Source organism: Pongo pygmaeus, chromosome 2 (assembly GCF_028885625.2).
Source record: "Pongo pygmaeus isolate AG05252 chromosome 2, NHGRI_mPonPyg2-v2.0_pri, whole genome shotgun sequence".
Taxonomy (NCBI): domain Eukaryota; kingdom Metazoa; phylum Chordata; class Mammalia; order Primates; family Hominidae; genus Pongo; species Pongo pygmaeus.
In genome coordinates this window covers 54,363,721-54,382,291 of record NC_085930.1, presented here as the reverse complement: position 1 = coordinate 54,382,291, position 18,571 = coordinate 54,363,721, and the positions used below count along the sequence as shown (strand labels likewise).

At 44.4% G+C, this 18,571-nt stretch overlaps 1 protein-coding gene across 1 annotated transcript in view; it reads right to left on the bottom strand.

Annotated features, from left to right (window-relative positions):
• Window positions 1–856: 856 nt before the first annotated feature.
• The window catches only part of FBXO40 (F-box protein 40), a 36,570-nt gene continuing 18,855 nt past the window's right edge, over window positions 857–18,571 (bottom strand). The window contains exons 2-4 of the mRNA XM_054481069.1: window positions 10,295–10,327; window positions 7,535–9,445; window positions 857–4,481 (exon numbers count right to left, since the gene is read on the bottom strand). Coding sequence (XP_054337044.1) covers window positions 4,266–4,481; window positions 7,535–9,445; window positions 10,295–10,297 — 2,130 coding nt within the window. The 5' untranslated portion in view covers window positions 10,298–10,327 and the 3' untranslated portion in view covers window positions 857–4,265. The remainder of the gene's footprint in view (window positions 4,482–7,534; window positions 9,446–10,294; window positions 10,328–18,571) is intronic.

The following is an 18,571-nucleotide window of genomic DNA, read 5'->3' as shown; positions in this document are numbered from 1 at the left end:
TGCAGCCTCCACTTCCCGGGTTCAAGAGATTCTCCTGCCTCAGCCTCCCAAGTAGCTGTGACTACAGGTGTGCACCACCATGCCTGGCTAATTTTTGTATTTTTAGTAGAGATGGGGCTTCCCCATGTTGGCCAGGTTGATCTTGAACTCCTGACCTCAGGTGATCGCCCCCCTTAGCCTCCCAAAGTGCTGGGATTCCAGGCATAAGCCACTGCACCTGGCCTCCTTAGGCTGCATTTTAAACCCAGTCCAAAACAGATCAGCTTGAGCAATGGCTGGGCATAGTGGTGTGGGCCTATAGTCCCAGCTACTCAGTAGTCTGAGGTGGGAGAATCACCTGAGCCTGGGAAGTCAAAGTCAAGGTTTCAGTGAGCTGTGATCACACCACTGCACTCCAGCCTGGGCGACAGAGTGAGACCCTGTCTCAAAAAAAAAAACAAAGAAAAGATGGAGAAGGCATTGGGATCGAGGAGGAGATAGAATGAGTTGCTAAGACCCACAGTTAGTTGCTCCAGGGCTTCATAGAGTTGGTGAGATGCCCAGCAGGGTGTCCAAGGGAGAGAATTCAGCCATGGGTTCATAGTTTCTGTTTCTGGTTGGGCCAGTAAAGCCCCTTTCTCATTCCTCTTTTCTGCTTATCACTAGAGACAGAAACTAAAAACCATGGCTTCAGGCTGCTAAAAGCCTAAAACAAAACAAAACAGAACAACAACACAATAAGGCAGGTTGGACAAGTTTGGTCTCAAGCTTGTGCTCTGGTCTTTCTTCATGATACACACTTGGTTTCAGCGACTTCTATGCCTGTGAATCACACATCTGTCTCTAGACCTAACTTATCAGATTCACCCAATTAGCCTTTCAGAGTGCAAAGCAGCTTTTATTTTCTCTTCTAGAGACGTTGATGTTTCTAGTATACAGATGTCAGTCACCACAGATATACTCAATCTCATTCTTCATTTCAATTTGATTTGACATCACACATAAACCAGACTTTTATAGTGATTTTCGTGACACATCTTCAAATTCCACCTTGCTTTTCACTTCTTCCTTTGTTGTGAGATAGAAACTTCTTTTCCAGACTCTTATGCTACTAAGGCAGCAAGGTCCTCTCTGGCCCAGTTCTACAGACCTCAGCCTCCATATTCGGCTGATCTCTACTCTGGACTGCCTTTCTTGGTGATGATACTCACCAAGGGCTCTGCCCATAGACATCTTCCCTCCCTGTGTACACAGTCCCTCTTTGCTCCCCTTAGCTGTTTCTAAATCTAAAGCCACATCTAGCTGTCTTGCCTCTGTCAGGTAACACTCGCTGTTCATGCTGTTCACTCCAGCTTCCTCTCACAAATCATTTCTGTCTAATCCATAGTCTCTCTGAAAGGTTTGGTGCCACTGCCCTCTCACTATGAAGTGTGCTTGTCTTATTGAAGCTCGTGCTTCAGTACGGCTCTGAAGGCAGCAACTGGAGGGGGAGAGTGCGGCTGGAAGTGTGCAACCCACAAAGCAGTTGTGGGCAGTGCCACTCTCCTGAACCAAGGCTTCCCCAACTCACCCGGTTTGGGAAGGGAAAGCCTTCTGCCCTCTGCCTTTCTCTATGTAGCACCTTATTTCTCCTCCATCCGTCCATAGCCCCTGATTTTCTTCTCCATTGGTCTATAGTTTCCCTTTCTATTTCTATTAAAATCACAAACCCAGAGTGGACTTTAGGAGCTTTTATCCTCCATGTAGGAAGGACTAGATTCAAAACACGTCGAACTACCACCTGGACAACTCTCTTCCTTCCTTCCCACTGCAGTGTTAGCTTCTTTCCAGTTACTCATCTTCACGGAATAAAACCTTAGGTCACACCCTAGTCATATTTTTAGAAAAGGGTGCCTTATATACAAATATGAAATACAAACCAAAGGATGGGATTAGGAAAAATAGAGTGACATTACCAAATAGTACCGAGTGGCATATTACGATGAAAAGATGAGCATATTTCTGGTCTGGGACTTGCTCTACTGCCTTCTCGACTCTTTTCAGAGGTTTCACCTACTTCATCTACACCAGCTCTGAGCCATGTTTAGAGAGAACCCAGGAAATAAAAGCACCCAGATTGACTAGATTGTTTCTTTTGTTGGCTAAATTCTTTATCCTCTCTTTCCCTTCAATGCCTGTCCTTTTCTTTTCCTATTTCCCACTTGCTTGAGGACTGCTAGGACTGCCGGGAAAATGACACCAATTACAGTGAGATGAATATAAACACAAGGCTAATAACTCAACGCTCCTGGCTTCAGGCATAACCAAAGAGAGCTGAAAGGATACATTCTTGTGTGTGGCTGAAGGACATGAAGCCATACCAAACAAATCATTTCCTTCTGGTTCCCAGCTTAAAATCACCACATGTCTAAAACCTATTTCATAAATAAAGAGCTGCATTAAATCATAACTATTGTGGATAGCTATGTGCGATAAGATTTTGCTGTACTAAAAAATAAGCATATCCTAACTTATTGTCACTAGTATGACATCCTTCAGGGATTTTCAATGGGGAGCCATTTTGCTCCCCGACATTTAGCAGTGTCTGGTGACATTTTTGATTGTTGCCACTGTGGGGGTGCTACTGCCATTTAATGGATAGGCCAAGGATGCTGCCAAGTATCCTGTAGTACACAGAACAGTCCCTTGCAACAAAGAATTATCCAGTTCAGGCAGGGCGCAGTGGCTCACACCTGTAATCTCAGCACTTTGGAAGGCCAAGGCGGGCGAGTCACCTGAGGTCAGGAGTTTGAGACCAGCCTGAACAACATGGAGAAACCCCGTCTCTACTAAAAATACTACTAAAAATACAAAATTAGCCAGGCAGGTAATCCCAGCTACTCGGGAGGCTGAGGCAGGAGAATTGCTTGAACCCAGGAGGCAGAGGTTGCGGTGAGCCGAGATCATGTCATTGCGCTCCAGCCTGGACAACAAGAGTGAAACTCCATCCCCTCCCCACCTAGAAAAAAAAAAAAAAAGAATTATCCATTTAAAAATGTCAATAGTTCCAAGGCTAGGAAGCCCTGCTTTAGGGGATGCCAGTTTCTACTGTGTCTTTTTCTCTTTTACTTTTGTTCTTATGAATATTCACTGTTTGATACCAAAAATAGCAGTATCATCCATTTTTGTCAGACTGAAAACATGACCAGAAATATGGATGGGTAGGAGCAATTTCAGGGAACCATTATGTTCGCATGTCTTCCTCTCCAAGACCCCAATGGGGTACCCAAGTGGTGTCTAGGAGCTGGTGACTGGCGCCATAGGAACTGCAGTGGGCCTTGTATGGACTTTGCCAAAGGTGTGGTCTCCCTGGGCTGCCCTATGCATTCTGGCATGACGCTGAGGTTGGCATTATGTATTGAGGTCATTTCAGATAGCACAGGGTGGCCCAGGGCCATGCCTATGTTCTGCCAAACTCAGAACATAATTTTCAGAAGAAAAAAATCTTGACCCTTAAATCATTATTAAAATATTACAAAGTAAGTTGGTGACTTTTTGTCCTAATGTTCTCCATAAATATGGTGTCTCGTTTGGACTCCCCATCTATCAAGGCTTTCCTGCTATATGTTGCCAAGATTCTAACAACAGACTCTGTGATCCCATTTCTGCCCCTCATGTTTTGGCCTGTGGTGTCTTCAAGGCTGCTATGCTCAGCCAGGGGCTCTCCTATGTCAGGCTGTGTTAGGACTACCCTGGCCTAGAGGCAGTAGAATAACCAAAATGAGCCCTGGACTTGACCATCAAAACAGACCCAGCTCCAGAGCCTCCAGCTTTGTTCCCTTCACCCTGCGTTCCCTGGGGAGTAACTCTCTGCACCTTAGTCCCATCTTGCATTTCCTGTCCCATAAATTTGAAAATGCTTTGTGAACTAAAAAGCCCATGTAAAAGCACAGGCCTGTACTGGTTATGGAATTTCGTGCTCTCTCATCGCTTAAGAAACTGGGTCGGTCTTCCAAATGGCCTCAAATTACTTATTTTCTTCTCAGACCAATCTATTTTAGAAAGAAAGAAAAAAGAAAAGAAAAGAAAAAAGGAAACAAGTCATCAATGTGGCACTATGGTACAAGACATGGCTTAGGAAATTCTTAGGCCTTGTGCTGAGGTTTCGAAGGACATTGCGTGTTCCAATACACCCCGATAAGCAAATAGGCAGTTTACACAAGGGAGTCCTCAAAACCACACTCTGTCCTACTTCAGGAACTCCGAGAAGAAATTCAAGAAGGATGCATCGAGTGGCATCTGAATTTTTAGGAGACGTATCTTCCTCGTGGTCTGACTCTAAAGGTGGAGACTAAGCTCTCTCGGGCCTGCTCACGGGGCTGACACATGCTGGTCAAAAGAATCGGGTCAGTTTTGTGCTCTACAATGTTGAAAGGACAGGACTTCAGGTGCTCAGACATGGAGGTGACTTCATTAAACTCCCAGCTCTTGATTTTGGAGAAAAGGCTGCTGAACTGCCAGATCTGTTGAGAAAGATAGAAGTTCAAAGGTGAATATAGGGGCATTACCCTCTGGCTGGCTTTATTTGGGCACTATAAGGAAATATCCTCCTGGTCTTCATATTCTTAGACTCCAGGGTGTTTAGTGGCTCCTGCAGACATTTGGTAGCCCCTTCTCCAGCATCCAATTCCTAGTTCCCCCTGCCAACCAATAATCTTCCCAAGCAGCCCTGTAGTTGTGAGAATCACTAACACCAATCAGCATATTGACACACACTCTCCCTTGCTCCTCCACCAGCAAGTGATTAATTTTAAAGTAGATGCACAGTTCAAATCAGGACAATTAGTACCAGTGCAACTCTTATTCCAGAACTTTTGTTGGAGATACCAAAAAGCAGATTCTCTTTTTCTTTCTCTACTTGAACTGCAAAGCTGAAGTCCTAGGAGGTATCAGCAATCACCAGAGACCACCGAGTGAGAACTATGTTACAATGTAGCCATTATTGAGGAAGTAGAGGTAAAAAATAGAAAGAAGAGATGTCATTTGGGGGCATTTTTTGAGCTGTTAGATCAAGCCTTACCTGAAGCCATTACCTTTAGACTTTTTAGTTACATAGGCCAATAAATTCCCTTTATTGTTTATGCCACTTTAGGTTGATTTTCTATTGCTTGAAATTAAAGTATTGTAACTCATAAGAGTCTCACTAGAATGGGAACCCCATAGGAGAATTCTATGAGTTCTGAAATATCCTCTGATCTTTCCACCTGGGATGTGATGGCAAAGTCACCGTTTTCAAGTCTGGTTATATGAGTAGGCATAGCCTAATACTCTTTCAATCTGACTACTTCACCTACAGTTTCTTGTCCTTGTTGCTATGTAGGAAAAGTGGATTTTTTGAGATCTTAGAACTGTTTCCCTTTTTACTTTAAAAATCTATTCTAATGTGAGTATCCTTTAGCCCCAACTAAATTTTCTTTATTTCTTTCTGCAAGGAAATTAGCTTGTCCCAAACAATATCTGAGAGTTGTCAGCCATCATTGAATTGGGGACAAACTTGAGCCAAAAAATAATGGGATTTCTAGTATCTAAATTAAATTATTTACATCAGATTTTAGGCGTTTTTAGACAATACTATCCCTGAAGGCAGTGTGTTAGTCTTCATTCATGTTTCTTCCTAATACGTGCTTGGTTGGCAATCAGTGTTTATTTAACACTTGAATGCAGGCATGTATACAAGAGAGAGTCTTTTTGAGGAAGACTGCTCAGGAATAAATAATGGAAAACATACAAAATGTTTTAGACATGATCAATACAAATAGATGCAAACAACTCTAACTCCCCAATGCCAATTTGCAAATACCACATATTAGGAAGAAATTCAACAGTGAGATTATAGAATTATTGACCTAAATGGGCATCACAAATTCATGGTTCACATTACCAACATGTTTACCATGAGAAAGGATGCTACAGGCACTGGGATATGATGAATTAGGTGCCTCACTTCAGTATGGTACAAGCTGGTAGAAATTATAATACAGTTAAACAAACATGACCTATTGGGGAAAAGGAACAAGGTATTTCTGAAGGGAAAGGTTCTTTGATTTATAGAGCAGAGTGTTTTTTGAACACTTAAATTAGCACTTGAACCGGGGAAATCAGTGGGCCAAATTCATTTAGAATTTCAAAATACCTTCATCAAAGGCAAAAACTGTTTTAAAAAATTAGTTGATATGGGACTGAGGAGATTTGTTGGCCTCCTCTATCAATCAGAGTCATAGCAGGGAACAGGCAGCACTCTCAGACTGGGTAATTTGAAGAGATTTTTTTTTAAAGGAATGATTTACAGACACGAGAGCAGGGTATAGGAAAGCCATGAGATACAGTGCAGTATCCAGGGTGAGTAGCTACCTAGAGAGTTATGCCCTGGGCCTGAAGGAGAAGAAGGAAGGTTGTTGGATCCCGGAGTGAGTAATTTTGTGTAGAGAGCCACCTGATAAAGCCACCTTCAGTGGAGGGATGGCACCTGCTTAAAGTGTCACAAAGGGGAGGAACCATGCAGGGTGGAAGCCAGGAGAATAGATACTTCAACCTCATTCTTCCCTTCCTGCCATCTCCTGCTGACACGCTCCATTTACGTTAGCCCCACTGGAAGCTGGAGGGTAAGGGAGCCAGCTGAGGCAATCTGTCCAGGTCAGCCTCCTGGGGGACAGACAGGGTGGAGAAGGATGGAGAATGGGTCTTGAGAGCAAACAGAAGATATTCAGCACACATACACAGATGAACAGGCACTACCCTCTGGATTGCTATTTATGTGTTTATAGGTCTGTCTTTTCTGCTAAACTGACCTCCTTGAGTCAGTCTTATTCTCAGCAACTGTTCCCGTGCCTAGCACCCTGCTTGGCACATAAAAAGCTCTTTAAGGCCAGGCGCGGTGGCTCACGCCTATAATTCCAGCACTTTGGGAGGCTGAGGCTGGTGGATCACCTGAGGTTGGGAGTTCAAGACCAGCCTGACCAACATGGAGAAACCCCGTCTCTACTAAAAATACAAAATTAGCTGGGTGTGGTAGTGCATGCCTGTAATCCCAGATACTTGGGAGGCTGAGGCAGGAGAATCGCTTGAACCTGGGACGTGGAGGTTGCGGTGAGCCAAGATCATGCCATTGCACTCCAGCCTGGGCAATAAGAGCGAAACTCCATCTCAAATAAAAAAAAAAAAGGCCTTTAAAAATATTTGTTAAGGCCAGGTGCAGTGGCTCACACCTGTAATTTCAGCACTTTCGGAGGCCGAAATGGGAGGATCACTTGAGGTCAGGAGTTCAAAACCAGCCTACACAACACAGTGAGACTCCACCTCAATTTAAAAATTAGTCAGATGTGGTGATGCACATCTGTAGTCCCAGCTACTTGGAAGACTGAGGCAAGAGGATCACTTGAGCCCAGAAGTTCAAGGCTGTGGTAAGCTATGATTGCACCACTGCACTTCTGCCTGGGCAACAGAGAGAGAACCTGTCTATAAAAAATGAAACAAAAAATTGCTGAATGAGTCAATCAATAAATGAGTGTTTACTTACCTCTCTGTGGACTCTCCAGGAGGTGCCTCCATGGGAATATCTCTTTTTCTTCCATTGCAAAAGGACCATTCCTCTCTCTTGTAACAAAGTGGCACAGATATTCCTCATCAACACAGACACCTGGGAAAGCTGGGCCAGGCTGACGCTGTCCAAGAACCCAGCAATGTACTTCAAAATCTCCAGGGGCAGGCTGGTTAAAGAATTCTGGCTTTTTCCTCCATGACCCAAAAGATGGTTGTTCTTCCTTCCCTCGCTCAGCTCTGGAGCAACCTCCGGCTTAATGGCAAAGGTCTTGAGCTCCTGGCTATAGATTACTTTTGCCTTTTGCCCTGGGGGACGGAAATGGTTTTGAACAAATGTACATCCCAAGTAGGCGAGGGGGCATCGATGCTGGAACCAGCCATTGAGACATGACTGAATGTCTGTGTGGACATTCTTGAAGTGCAGGGGAAACTCATCCCTCCTGAAGAATTTGTTGCAAGTGAAAGTGAAGGCAGAGCTGCTTTTGTTGTGTCTCCTGGTCACACACTCGCTGTGGAGCTCCACGTGGAGTCCCCCTGGGGTGGCAGTGGTTAGGTCAGCCAGCACTGTCCCAGAGGAAAACTGTTCTGGCTCAAAGTTGTATGTTTGTGTGGCAAAATCCATGAACAGTCCATCAATGCTTCTGGATTCAGAGATGACGTGGCCTTTGAGTTCTCTTTCCAAAGCACACTGGAGGGTGGTCTTGATGAGATCTGATTTGGGCAGGTCCTCCACAGTGATCCCCAAATCTGAAGTATCCACTGCCTTGTGTTCACTTGGCTTACAACTCAACATGGCATCTCCAAGTCGAGCTCGCTTTCCACAGTAGCTCACAGGAACTTTGAAGGTGTAAACAGTCTTAACTTCCTGAGCCTCAAGCTTGCCATAAACAAAGTCTCTCTCCTTGGGTGTACAAGCAGGCATCTGACCAAAGTGAATCAGCATCCGCCCATTGTGCACTAGATACATGTTATAGTCCTTTGCATCCACAGCTGTTTTCAGTCTTTCCAGAACACCATCCTGCCAAGGGGCAAGCCCTGTGGTTTCCATGGCTGTACGAACGTCCTGCTGCTTCTGATTTTCCTGTGGTTCTTTCTTTTGGGGAGCGCCCTCTCCTTCCACCATGTTGTTGCCACTGGAAATCTGTTCTTTCTCTGGGTCATTCTTGTTCTTGCTCTCACAGCTCGCTGATGAATTTGTTAAAGCAGAGGCTGCGTGCTCTTTGCTGAAAATATTTTCCCACTGGCCAAACTTGACCAGGTCCATCCCTTCTTTGGTTTTGGCTAGCACCTCCCGTTCTTCTTGACTTAGCTCTGCCATCTCCCCATTAGTTGCTGACAGACCATGTGGTACCAAACTGATATCCACTCCACCCACTGCTCCTCCCATTTCCTCCACACTGTTTTCACCATTCACAGTTGGTTCCTCCTCAGTAGCCTCTCTAGTTTCTGGGAAAAGTTCCACCATTTTCAAGGATCTGAAGAGGACCTTCTGGTCCTGCAGGGCCAGGGCTGTGTCCAAACACTCCTCACTGGGGGTCTCTTTCATGATATTCTCATGAAGGGTGGTTTCAGAGTCCACATTTGGCCAGCGGTTCCACTCCATGGAGCAGCAGACCACGCTGGCGGGGCACACCTGCAGGTGCTTGGCCAGTTTGTGGCGGGACATGGACAGAGGGCAGCCATATTCAGAGTTGAGGCATGGAACCTGCTCTAAAGGGCAGAGGAGCTGGTGCTCTGCCTCTTTGCACATATGGAAGGTGGCACCACAGAGCAGGTGGCAGCTTATTACCAGGCAGGAGGTGTTGGGTTCCACAGGAATGTGGCAGTGGCGGTTGAAGCATCCCTCGCAATGCCTGTGGTGCCCTGGCGGGGGCCTGCGGGCTTTCCCCTGGACACACCAAGGACAGGGGAAAGAAAACAAATGAATACTGAGGAGAAGCTCTATGCATGTCTATGACTGTTTTAATTGACATATTTCCTGTTTATACCTGCTTTTTGTAGAAACCTTGAAATATATGGAATATCACAATCCCACAATCCAGAAATAACAACTATAAGTACTTTTTAGAATTTTCCAATAGTTTATTGTATATATGTAGTAGATGTGTTTAGAATAGGAAAAAAAGAATTGAATATAATGGACTACACTGTTGACAATTGTTATTTTTGAGTTGTGGATTACAGGTTATTTATATCATATGGATAATACTATGAATACAACTTTTCATCCTGCTTTTTACCTTGCTATTAGAGCATGAAACTAGATTGTTTTATTAGTTATTCTTTACAGACTTTCTTCATAATGGCAGTGTAACATTCCGGAATACGGGTGTGCCATCATTTAATCAACTACCACCAGAGGGCGGGCTGGGAGGACAGCAGCCATGTCTGGTTTTGCTCGCATTTATGTCCCTAGCATCTAGCATGGGACCTGGACCTTTGTGGGTATTCAATGCTCGCTGAATGAAGGAATTGCTAGCCATTTAGATTATTGCTGGCTTTTTGACTATTTTATTTAAATTTTCACTTAAACTCTTTGCTCAAAAATCCTTCTCAACTGTTTTCCCCTTACTCTGTGTCAATTTCTTCCAAGTTCTGTTCAGCATCTCTGGTTTGGAAAAAAGTTGATAAATATCATCAAACCATAAGAGCAAGTCTGCTAGCTTGGGCTACAGGATAAATGAAGGAAGACCTGGACCTCTCAATGGTGAAGCTTCAATAAGCTCCTGGTGCTTACCATGGTGCCCCAATTTCTTCTTGCTTCTTAGCTCTAGGGGAAAATATGAATATAAATAATTAGTAAGAAAAGCAGTTAGGTTACCTATATTAATAGGGGCTAAAGAGACTTCACACACTGTCTCATTTAATTCCTTCCACCATCCTGGAGGTGTCTTTATCCCCATTTTTGAGTCAAGGAAACAGAAGCTTGAAGGTAAGTAACTTGTCCAAGGTCACACAGCTGCTAAGTGATGGAATCAGCTTTGTAATCCAGGCCATGCTGGCCCATGTTGTTTTCACTGACCCCCACTGCCCTCTGATAGGGCATATTACCAATCATGGGATGTGTAACTTCTGCTTCCTATAACTTTCTCCATTGTCTGCTGACAATTATCCTGGCATTCTAAACACTCTTCTACCCACAATCTGGCCTAGGTTACCTTCTAATCTTCTCTTCCACTGGGGCTTCCTGTCCACTTAGAGGTGAGCCTGACATCTAACTTTGTCTGGGGCAGTGTGTAGGTGTCTGTGAAACATCTGTAACATGCCATTTCCCCTGGTATATTCAGCTGTGCTAGAGCAGGGGTCAAAACCCCAAAGGTCCCAGAAGTTGACTGAACAGAGACTCTGGCAAGTGAAAGAGAAAATGCCCTGTCTTCAGGGAAATGAAATTTCTCAGCCCTGGTTAATTGACGCCATGTGGGAATGTGTTGCCAGACCTGGTTTTTCCAGAGACAGTGGGGATGCGGACTTCTGTGAGTGGTGATATGGTTTAGTGTTTAGAAGGCAGATCGCACGGGTTTCCACCCTGGTGCTACAAGTCAGTGGCTGTGAGACTTTGGGAAAGTTACTTCACTTCTTTGCTCATCAGTTTCCCCATCTGTAGAGAGAGGATAATAATAGTACCTATCCCATAGTGCTGCTGTAAGGAGTAAATGAGCTAAATATACATGAAACTCTTAGAACATTGCTTGTTTCACAGGAAGTGATCTATACATGTTTGCTATTATAAAGTAGTATTTTATATTTCATCACAATGCAAAATATTTTACTACATAATATATCGAAATAAAAATACTCTGAATTTTAAATGTTAACAACTAACTTAATTTAAAACAACACTCTATTTGAGCCAAGGAAAAACATGAATGCTGGCCAGATAGGATCTGTAGGTTGCCAGTTTGCAATATCTGGTCTAGAGAATTTGTAACATAATTTCAGCACTGTGTTAGTCTGTGATGGAGTGGGGAGGTTAGCATCCAAATGTCAGAAGATCCATAAGTTTAAAATTTGGCCAGGCGCAATGGCTCACACCTGTAATCTCAGCACTTTGTGAGGCTGAGGTGGGTTGATTGCTTGAGCCCAGGAGTTCAAGACCAGTCTGAGAAACATAGCGATACCCTGTCTCTACTAAAAAAAAATAAAAAAACAGTTAAAAAATTAGTGGGGCATGGTGGTGCACACCTATGGTCCCAGCTACTTGAGAGTGACGCTGACATGGGAGGATCGCTTGAGCCTGAGAGGTCGAGGCTGCAGTGAGCTGTAATGGCACCATTGCACTCCAGCCTGAGTGAGAGAGTAAGACCCTGTCTCAAAAACAAACAAACAAACAAAAAACCATTTTACTTTACTTTAGAATTTGCCAATTCATTGTGGGTAAAATTTCCCCCAACTTAAAAAAAAAAAAAAAGACATTTCAAATATCCAGAAAAGGTGAAGGAATACATACAACGAACACCAAAATATACTTTATCTAGATTCAACAATTGCTAACATTTTACCATTTTTGTGTCCTTTCTTTCTCTCCTCTCTGTCTCTCTCTCAATCTCTCCCCGCCCCCCAACCACACACACACACATACACACACACACACACACACACACACAGACACACACAGAGTTTTGGCTGAGCCACTTGAAAATAAGTTGCCAGCCGGGAGCGGTGGCTCAAGCCTGTAACCCCAACACTTTGGGAGGCCAAAGTGGGTGGATCACCTGACATCAGGAGTTCAAGTCCAGCCTAGTCAACATGGTGAAACCCGTCTCTACTAAAACTCCAAAAAAAGAAAAAAATTAACTGGGCACTGTGGCATGTGCCTGTAATCCCAGCTACTCGGGAGGCTGAGGCAGGAGAATTGTTTGAACCCAGGAAGCAGAGGTGGCAGTGAATTGAGATCGCGCCACTGCACTCCAGCCTGGGTGACAGAGCAAAACTCCATCTCAAAAAAAAAAAAAAACAAGAAAGAAAGAAAATAAGCTGCTGATATAAGACGCTTTATCCCTAAGTACTTCAGCTTGTACTTCCTGAGAATAAAGACTTATAATAATATTATCTCACCTAAGAAAACTAAAAATACTTTTCTAATATCATGTAAAATGCCTATAGTCACGTTTCTGCAGTTGTCTCCAAAATGTCTAGTATAGTTATTTTTAAATTTTTAATATTTTTATTTATTAAACATTTTTATTGATATATAATAGTTGTACATATTTTGGGGGTATATGCAATATTTTGATGCCCGTATACAATGTGGAATGATCGAATCAGGGTAATTGGGATATCCATCACCTCAAACACTTTTCTTTATGTTGGGAACATTATAATTCTTCTCTTTTAGCTTTTTTTTGACAGAGCCTTGCTCTGTTGCCCAGCCTGGAGTGCAGTGGCACATCGCAGCTCACTGAAACCTCCACCTCCTGGGTTCAAGTGATTCTTCTGCCTCAGCTTCCCAAGTAGCTGGGATTACAATCAGGTGCTACCACGCCTGGCTAATTTTTGTGTTTTTAGTAGAGACAGGGTTCCACCATGTTGGTCAGTCTAGTCTTGAACTCCTGACCTCAAGTGATCCGCCTGCCTCGGCCTCCAAAAGTGCTGGGATTACAAGTGTGAGCCACTATGCCTGGCCTCTTTCAGTTATTTTGAGATATACAATAAATTATTGTTAATTATAATTTTTCTACTGTATTATCAAATACTAGAACTTATTTCTTCTAACTGTATTTTTAAAAAATTTTTGTTGTTGTTTTTTGAGACAGAGTCTCACACTGTTGCCCAGGCTGGAGTGCAATGGCGCAATCTCGGCTCACTGCAACCTCCGCCTCCCAGGTTCAAGCGATTCTCCTGCCTCAGCCTCCCGAGTAGCTAGGATTACAGGTGCCCACCACCATGCCCAGCTAATTTTTTGTATTTTTAGTAGAGACGGGGTTTCACCATGTTGTCCAGGATGGTCTCGATCTCTTGATCTCGTGATCCGCCCGCCTCAGCCTCCCAAAGTGCTGGGATTACAGGTGTGAGCCACCATGCCCAGCCCAAAATTTTTTAATTGATACATAGTATTTGTGCATATTTATGGTGTACATGTGATATTTTCTTATATGCATATAGAATCTGTAATCATCAAGTCAGGATATTTAGGTCATCATCTCAAGTATTTATCATTTCTATGTGTTGGGAACATTTGAAGGCCTCTCTTCTAGCTATTTTGAAATATACAATACATTGTTGCTAGCTATAGTCACCCTACTCTGCTATCAAACACTAAAACTTGTTTTCTCTGTCTGTTCATATCCATTCACCAACCTCTCTTCTTCCCTCTCCTACTATCCCCTACACCCTTCCCAGCCTCTGGTAACTATCATTCACTCTCTACCTCCATGTGATCAACTTTTTTAGTTCTCACATATGAGCGAGAACATGCAATATGTGTCTTTCTATGTCTGGCTTTAAGACCTCTCATTTTTGAACAAGGATCCTTTTAATGTCAATTTGTTCCATTTGATTGCCAAGTCTTTTTAGCCTCTTTAATCTGGAACAGTCCCCCACATTTTCTTTTTCAGGAGAGACAGCCTTAAATCACAAGGAAATTATAGTCTGGTTCATTCATTTATTAGTTCCTCCACTCATTTACCCACTCAGCAAACATCTGTTGATTACCTACTACTACTTGCCAGTAAGTGAGCATAAGGATCACCTGGACGGCTTGTTAGATCCTTAAACACTATTGTTCATTAGAGTCAGCTGTGATGCTTGCTAAACCTATAGATCCGCACTGTTCAATATGACAGTCACCAGCCACATGTGGCTATTTAAATTTAATCAAAATGCAATAAAATGAATAATTCAGTTTCTCAGTCACATTAGCCACATTTCAAGTGCTCAATCGCCACGTGTGGCTAGTAGCTCCTCTTTAGGACAACACAGAATAGAACATTCCCATCTTCACAAAAAGTTCCACTGCTACAGGTGCTGGCTGTACCCCTGGACCTGAGGGAAGGATGTACTCCTGGAATTTACATGTTTAACACACTCCCCATCCGATTCTTATGCACATTAATAAATGAGAACCCTTGTTCTGGACCCCACTGGGGCTACTGAGTGTGAAAGAGGAATTACGGTAGAGTGCTCTATACTCCTAATAGCCTTAGTCAGGGGGCGGGTGAGAAGTCGCAAGCAGGAGCATCAAACAGGGTCAGGGCCCAGCAGAAGATAAACAAAGGTGTTAAAGCCAGAGAAGGAGAGGAACAGAGCAGGGTGGCTGAGAGGCTTGGACTGTGCTATGGTCTGAATGTTTGTATCCCCCCTCAAATTCATATGTGGAAATCTAATTCCCAATGTGAGGGTGTCTGGTGGTGGGGCCTTCGAGAAGTGATTACGTTAGAGGAAGCTCTGCTTACCAAGCCTCTGGTTTAATAAGACATGACCAGAGTGACTCCATCTTAAAGTGAATAGCGAGGCACTCACAAGACACCTGTAAGGTTAATACTTATGGTCTGAAAATAGCCACATCCCAAGCTGACCACCACTTATAATTACAGAATATTTATGGCCAGACAAAACTTCTCCCACCAAGCCTGCAGAGTGCTCAGATGTCCTGAGAGTGCAGCCCTTTTTACTTAAAGATAATGTTAATGAGCAAGTTGAGGTGAAAAGATAGATGGTCTTCGATAACACTGACAGCAGCTACCTTTAGTGGGCACATCTGCCCATTTCAAGTTTAATTTAGCTCCTTATAGTTTCCTTATAGTTTCTTTCTTTCTTCTTTTTTTTGGAGACACAGTCTCACTCTGTTGCTCTGTTGCCCAGGCTGGAGTGCAGTGGTGCTGTCTTGGCTCACTGCAACCTCCGCCTCCTGGGTTCAAATGATTCTCCCACCTCAACCTCCCAGTAGCTGGGATTAAAGACGCGCACCACCACGCCTGGCTAATTTAATATTTTTAGAAGAGACGCGGTTTTGCCATGTTGGCCAGGCTTGTTCCAAACTCCTGACCTCAAGGAATCTGCCTGCCTCGGGTTTCTTATAAGTAGAGACACTAACAAAAGAGGGAGCGTTCCTCCTTCTGCTGCAGATGCCCTAGTCTGTAACAGAGTAGTTTCCAACAAATGTGCTACTTTTTTTTTTTTTTTTTTTGAGATGCTCTCTCTGTTGCCCAGGCTGGAGTGCAGTGGCATGATCTTGGCTTACTGCAACCTCCATCTCCCAGGTTCAAGCAATTCTCCTGTCTCAGTCTCCCGAGTAGCTGGGACTACAGGCACGTGCCACCACACCCAGCAAACTTTTTGTGGGGGTTTCATCGTGTTAGCCAGGATAGTCTCTATCTCCTGACCTCGTGATCCACCCGCCTCGGCCTTCCGAAGTGCTGGGATTACAGGTGAAAGCCTCCGCACCCGGCAAATGTACTTCTTTCATTTGCCTCAAATCCTTTCCTGTGAGAATCCAAGAACCCACTCTTGGTGTCTGGGTCGTGACCCTCTTTTCCTGCAACATCCTTCTGGTGTCCTTTTATGGGGATGGACAATAAGAAGAGACTCCTACTCAGAAGGAAAACAGTCTGTGCAGCATCAATTGGCCGACTTTGGGTAAGTGGGGCTCATTTTAGAGTTATTAAGCTATTCCAGGGGACAAGGAGGCTTGTCCACTGCTACTTGAGTTTGAGGCCCAGGGCCCAAGGAGTTAGAAGCCCCAGGGTTTATTTGGAAAATGGATTTGGCCCTATGAGATGTTTGCCATTATCTCCTTGGGAGTAATCCACCTTGTGCTCTCTGTTGCTGGCCTGAGCGTACTGCTTCTTGTCTCCTGTCAGCTTGCTGCCTTTGTTTCACAGAAGCCCTGAGGCTGCCACGGGAAGGATGGCCCAAACAGTTTACCATTTTCTTTTTCTTTCTCGGCTGGGGTGCAATGGTGTGATTTTGGCTCACTGCAACCTCTGCTTCCTGCGTTCAAGCAATTCTCCTGCCTCAGCCTCCTGAGTAGCTAGGATTACAGGCACACACCACCACGCCCAGCTAATTTTTTTTTTTTTTTTTTTTTTTTTGAGCTGGAGTCTCGCTCTGTCACCAGGCTAGAAGGAATGTAGTGGCACAATCTTGGCTCACTGCAACCTCTGCCTTCCGGATTCAAGCGATTCTCCTGCCTCAGCCTTCCAAGTAGTTGGGACTACAGGCAAGCACCACCACACCCAGCTAATTTTTGTGTTTTTAATAGATACAGGGTTTCACCATGTTGGCCAGGATGGTCTCGATCTCTTGACCTTGTGATCTGCCCACCTCGGCCTCCCAAAGTGCTGGGATTACAGACATGAGCCACTGCACCCAGTCTAATTTTTGTATTTTTAGTAAAGACAGTGTTTCACCATGTTGGCCAGGCTGGTCTCGAACTCCTGATCTCAAGTTGTCTGCCCACCTCGGCCTCCCAAAGTGTTGGGATTACAGGCGTAAGCCACCATGCCCGGCCACCAGACAGTTTAGCTTTTACTTTCCTTGCCTCTCCTCTGACTTAATTCGCCACTTGTCTGAGGGACACTGGAAACAAGAAGTCACTCAGGATCTAGTCTTTTTGTACCTTAATTATTGGAAGAGATGGGCAATAACTTCTCCATTACTGCAGTTACAAGTTAAAGTGTGGTATTGAACAGCCATATGTGACAAGATTAGAAATGCCCTTTAAGAAAAAGCCTCTTTTATGTCTGTCCCTGCAAAAAATTAGCCCCAGAATGGAGGACAGGAGACTTTTTCTTAACAGTTTTCTCTTGTCTATGAATCAGAAGATCATCTTTCATTGGCTGGTCACGGACAGCTGGGCCCTGCTTTCTAGACCCAGAATGTCATTTTTGCCCTGAAATAGTTTTGTCAGGGGATCCCAAGTTACAGCTTGCCCACTTCCCTTGTTTGGTTCAACATCTTTTTTTTGCTGAGTTCCTTGTGGCATTGCCTCAGGCGACCATGGGTCTGCTTACCTGTTCTTATTATCTGATATGAACAAGGGGACCCTACTGGCTCCAGGACTTCCTCGCTTGGCCAAATTGGCACTAAGAATTATCTTGTCCCTTTTAGTGTAGCTCGGCTGGAGGCAGTACAATCTTGCGGACAAGGAGTGGTATTCAGCACCTTCAGTCCTGGTGGAGAACGCGGTATCTATCCTGAAGAGCTCACTGCTAGGGTGCATTGTAACCTATTAGGGAAGGGAAGGTTTAAACTGGATGGGCTTAAGATAAATTTTTTTTTTTTTTTTTTTTTTTTTTTTTTTCCGAGACGGAGTCTCGCTCTGTCACCCAGGCTGGAGTGCAGTGGCTGGATCTCGGCTCACTGAAAGCTCCGCTTCCCGGGTTCTCGCCATTCTCCTGCCTCAGCCTCCCGAGTAGCTGGGACCGCAGGCGCCCGCCACCATGCCCAGCTAATTTTTTTTTGTATTTTTAGTAGAGACAGGGTTTCACTGTGTTAGCCAGGATGGTCTCGATCAGCTGACCTCATGATCCGCCAGCCTCGGCCTCCCAAAGTGCTGGGATTACAGGCTTGAGCCACGGCGCCTGGCTGAGAAATTTTTTTTTTAAATATAACACTGGCCCCAATATCCTTTGAGAGGACCAGAGAGGTGGACCTCAGGTGTTACAGCGGCCCCTAACACTATACTTCGGCTTGATTTGTTTTGTAGAAGGGAAACTAAGTGCGGAGAAATACTCTATGTGCAGGCCTTCCTAGTGGTTAGTCAGGATAAGGATTTAAAATACGCTTGTATATGCTTGATAGAAGGAAAGAAAAATGAGGGACTAGGCATAATTCATGACCACTTATGCAAGTGCCTCCTAATCCCAGGCTTCCCCCAGCTGGTCCCGGACTCCCCACTGTAAGTTCAAGTGCTCCGGAGGAACAAAGTCAGTCTCCTAGTTCCCCAGAAGTGTCCAAAGTATTATTAACCTCTCCTAGCTATTTGGGGATGTCCGATGTCCGCCATCACCTCCTCCTTACCCTTCAAGCCCTGTCTTACATTCGTTCCCCAAAGAGCCTAGCCCCACCAGCACCA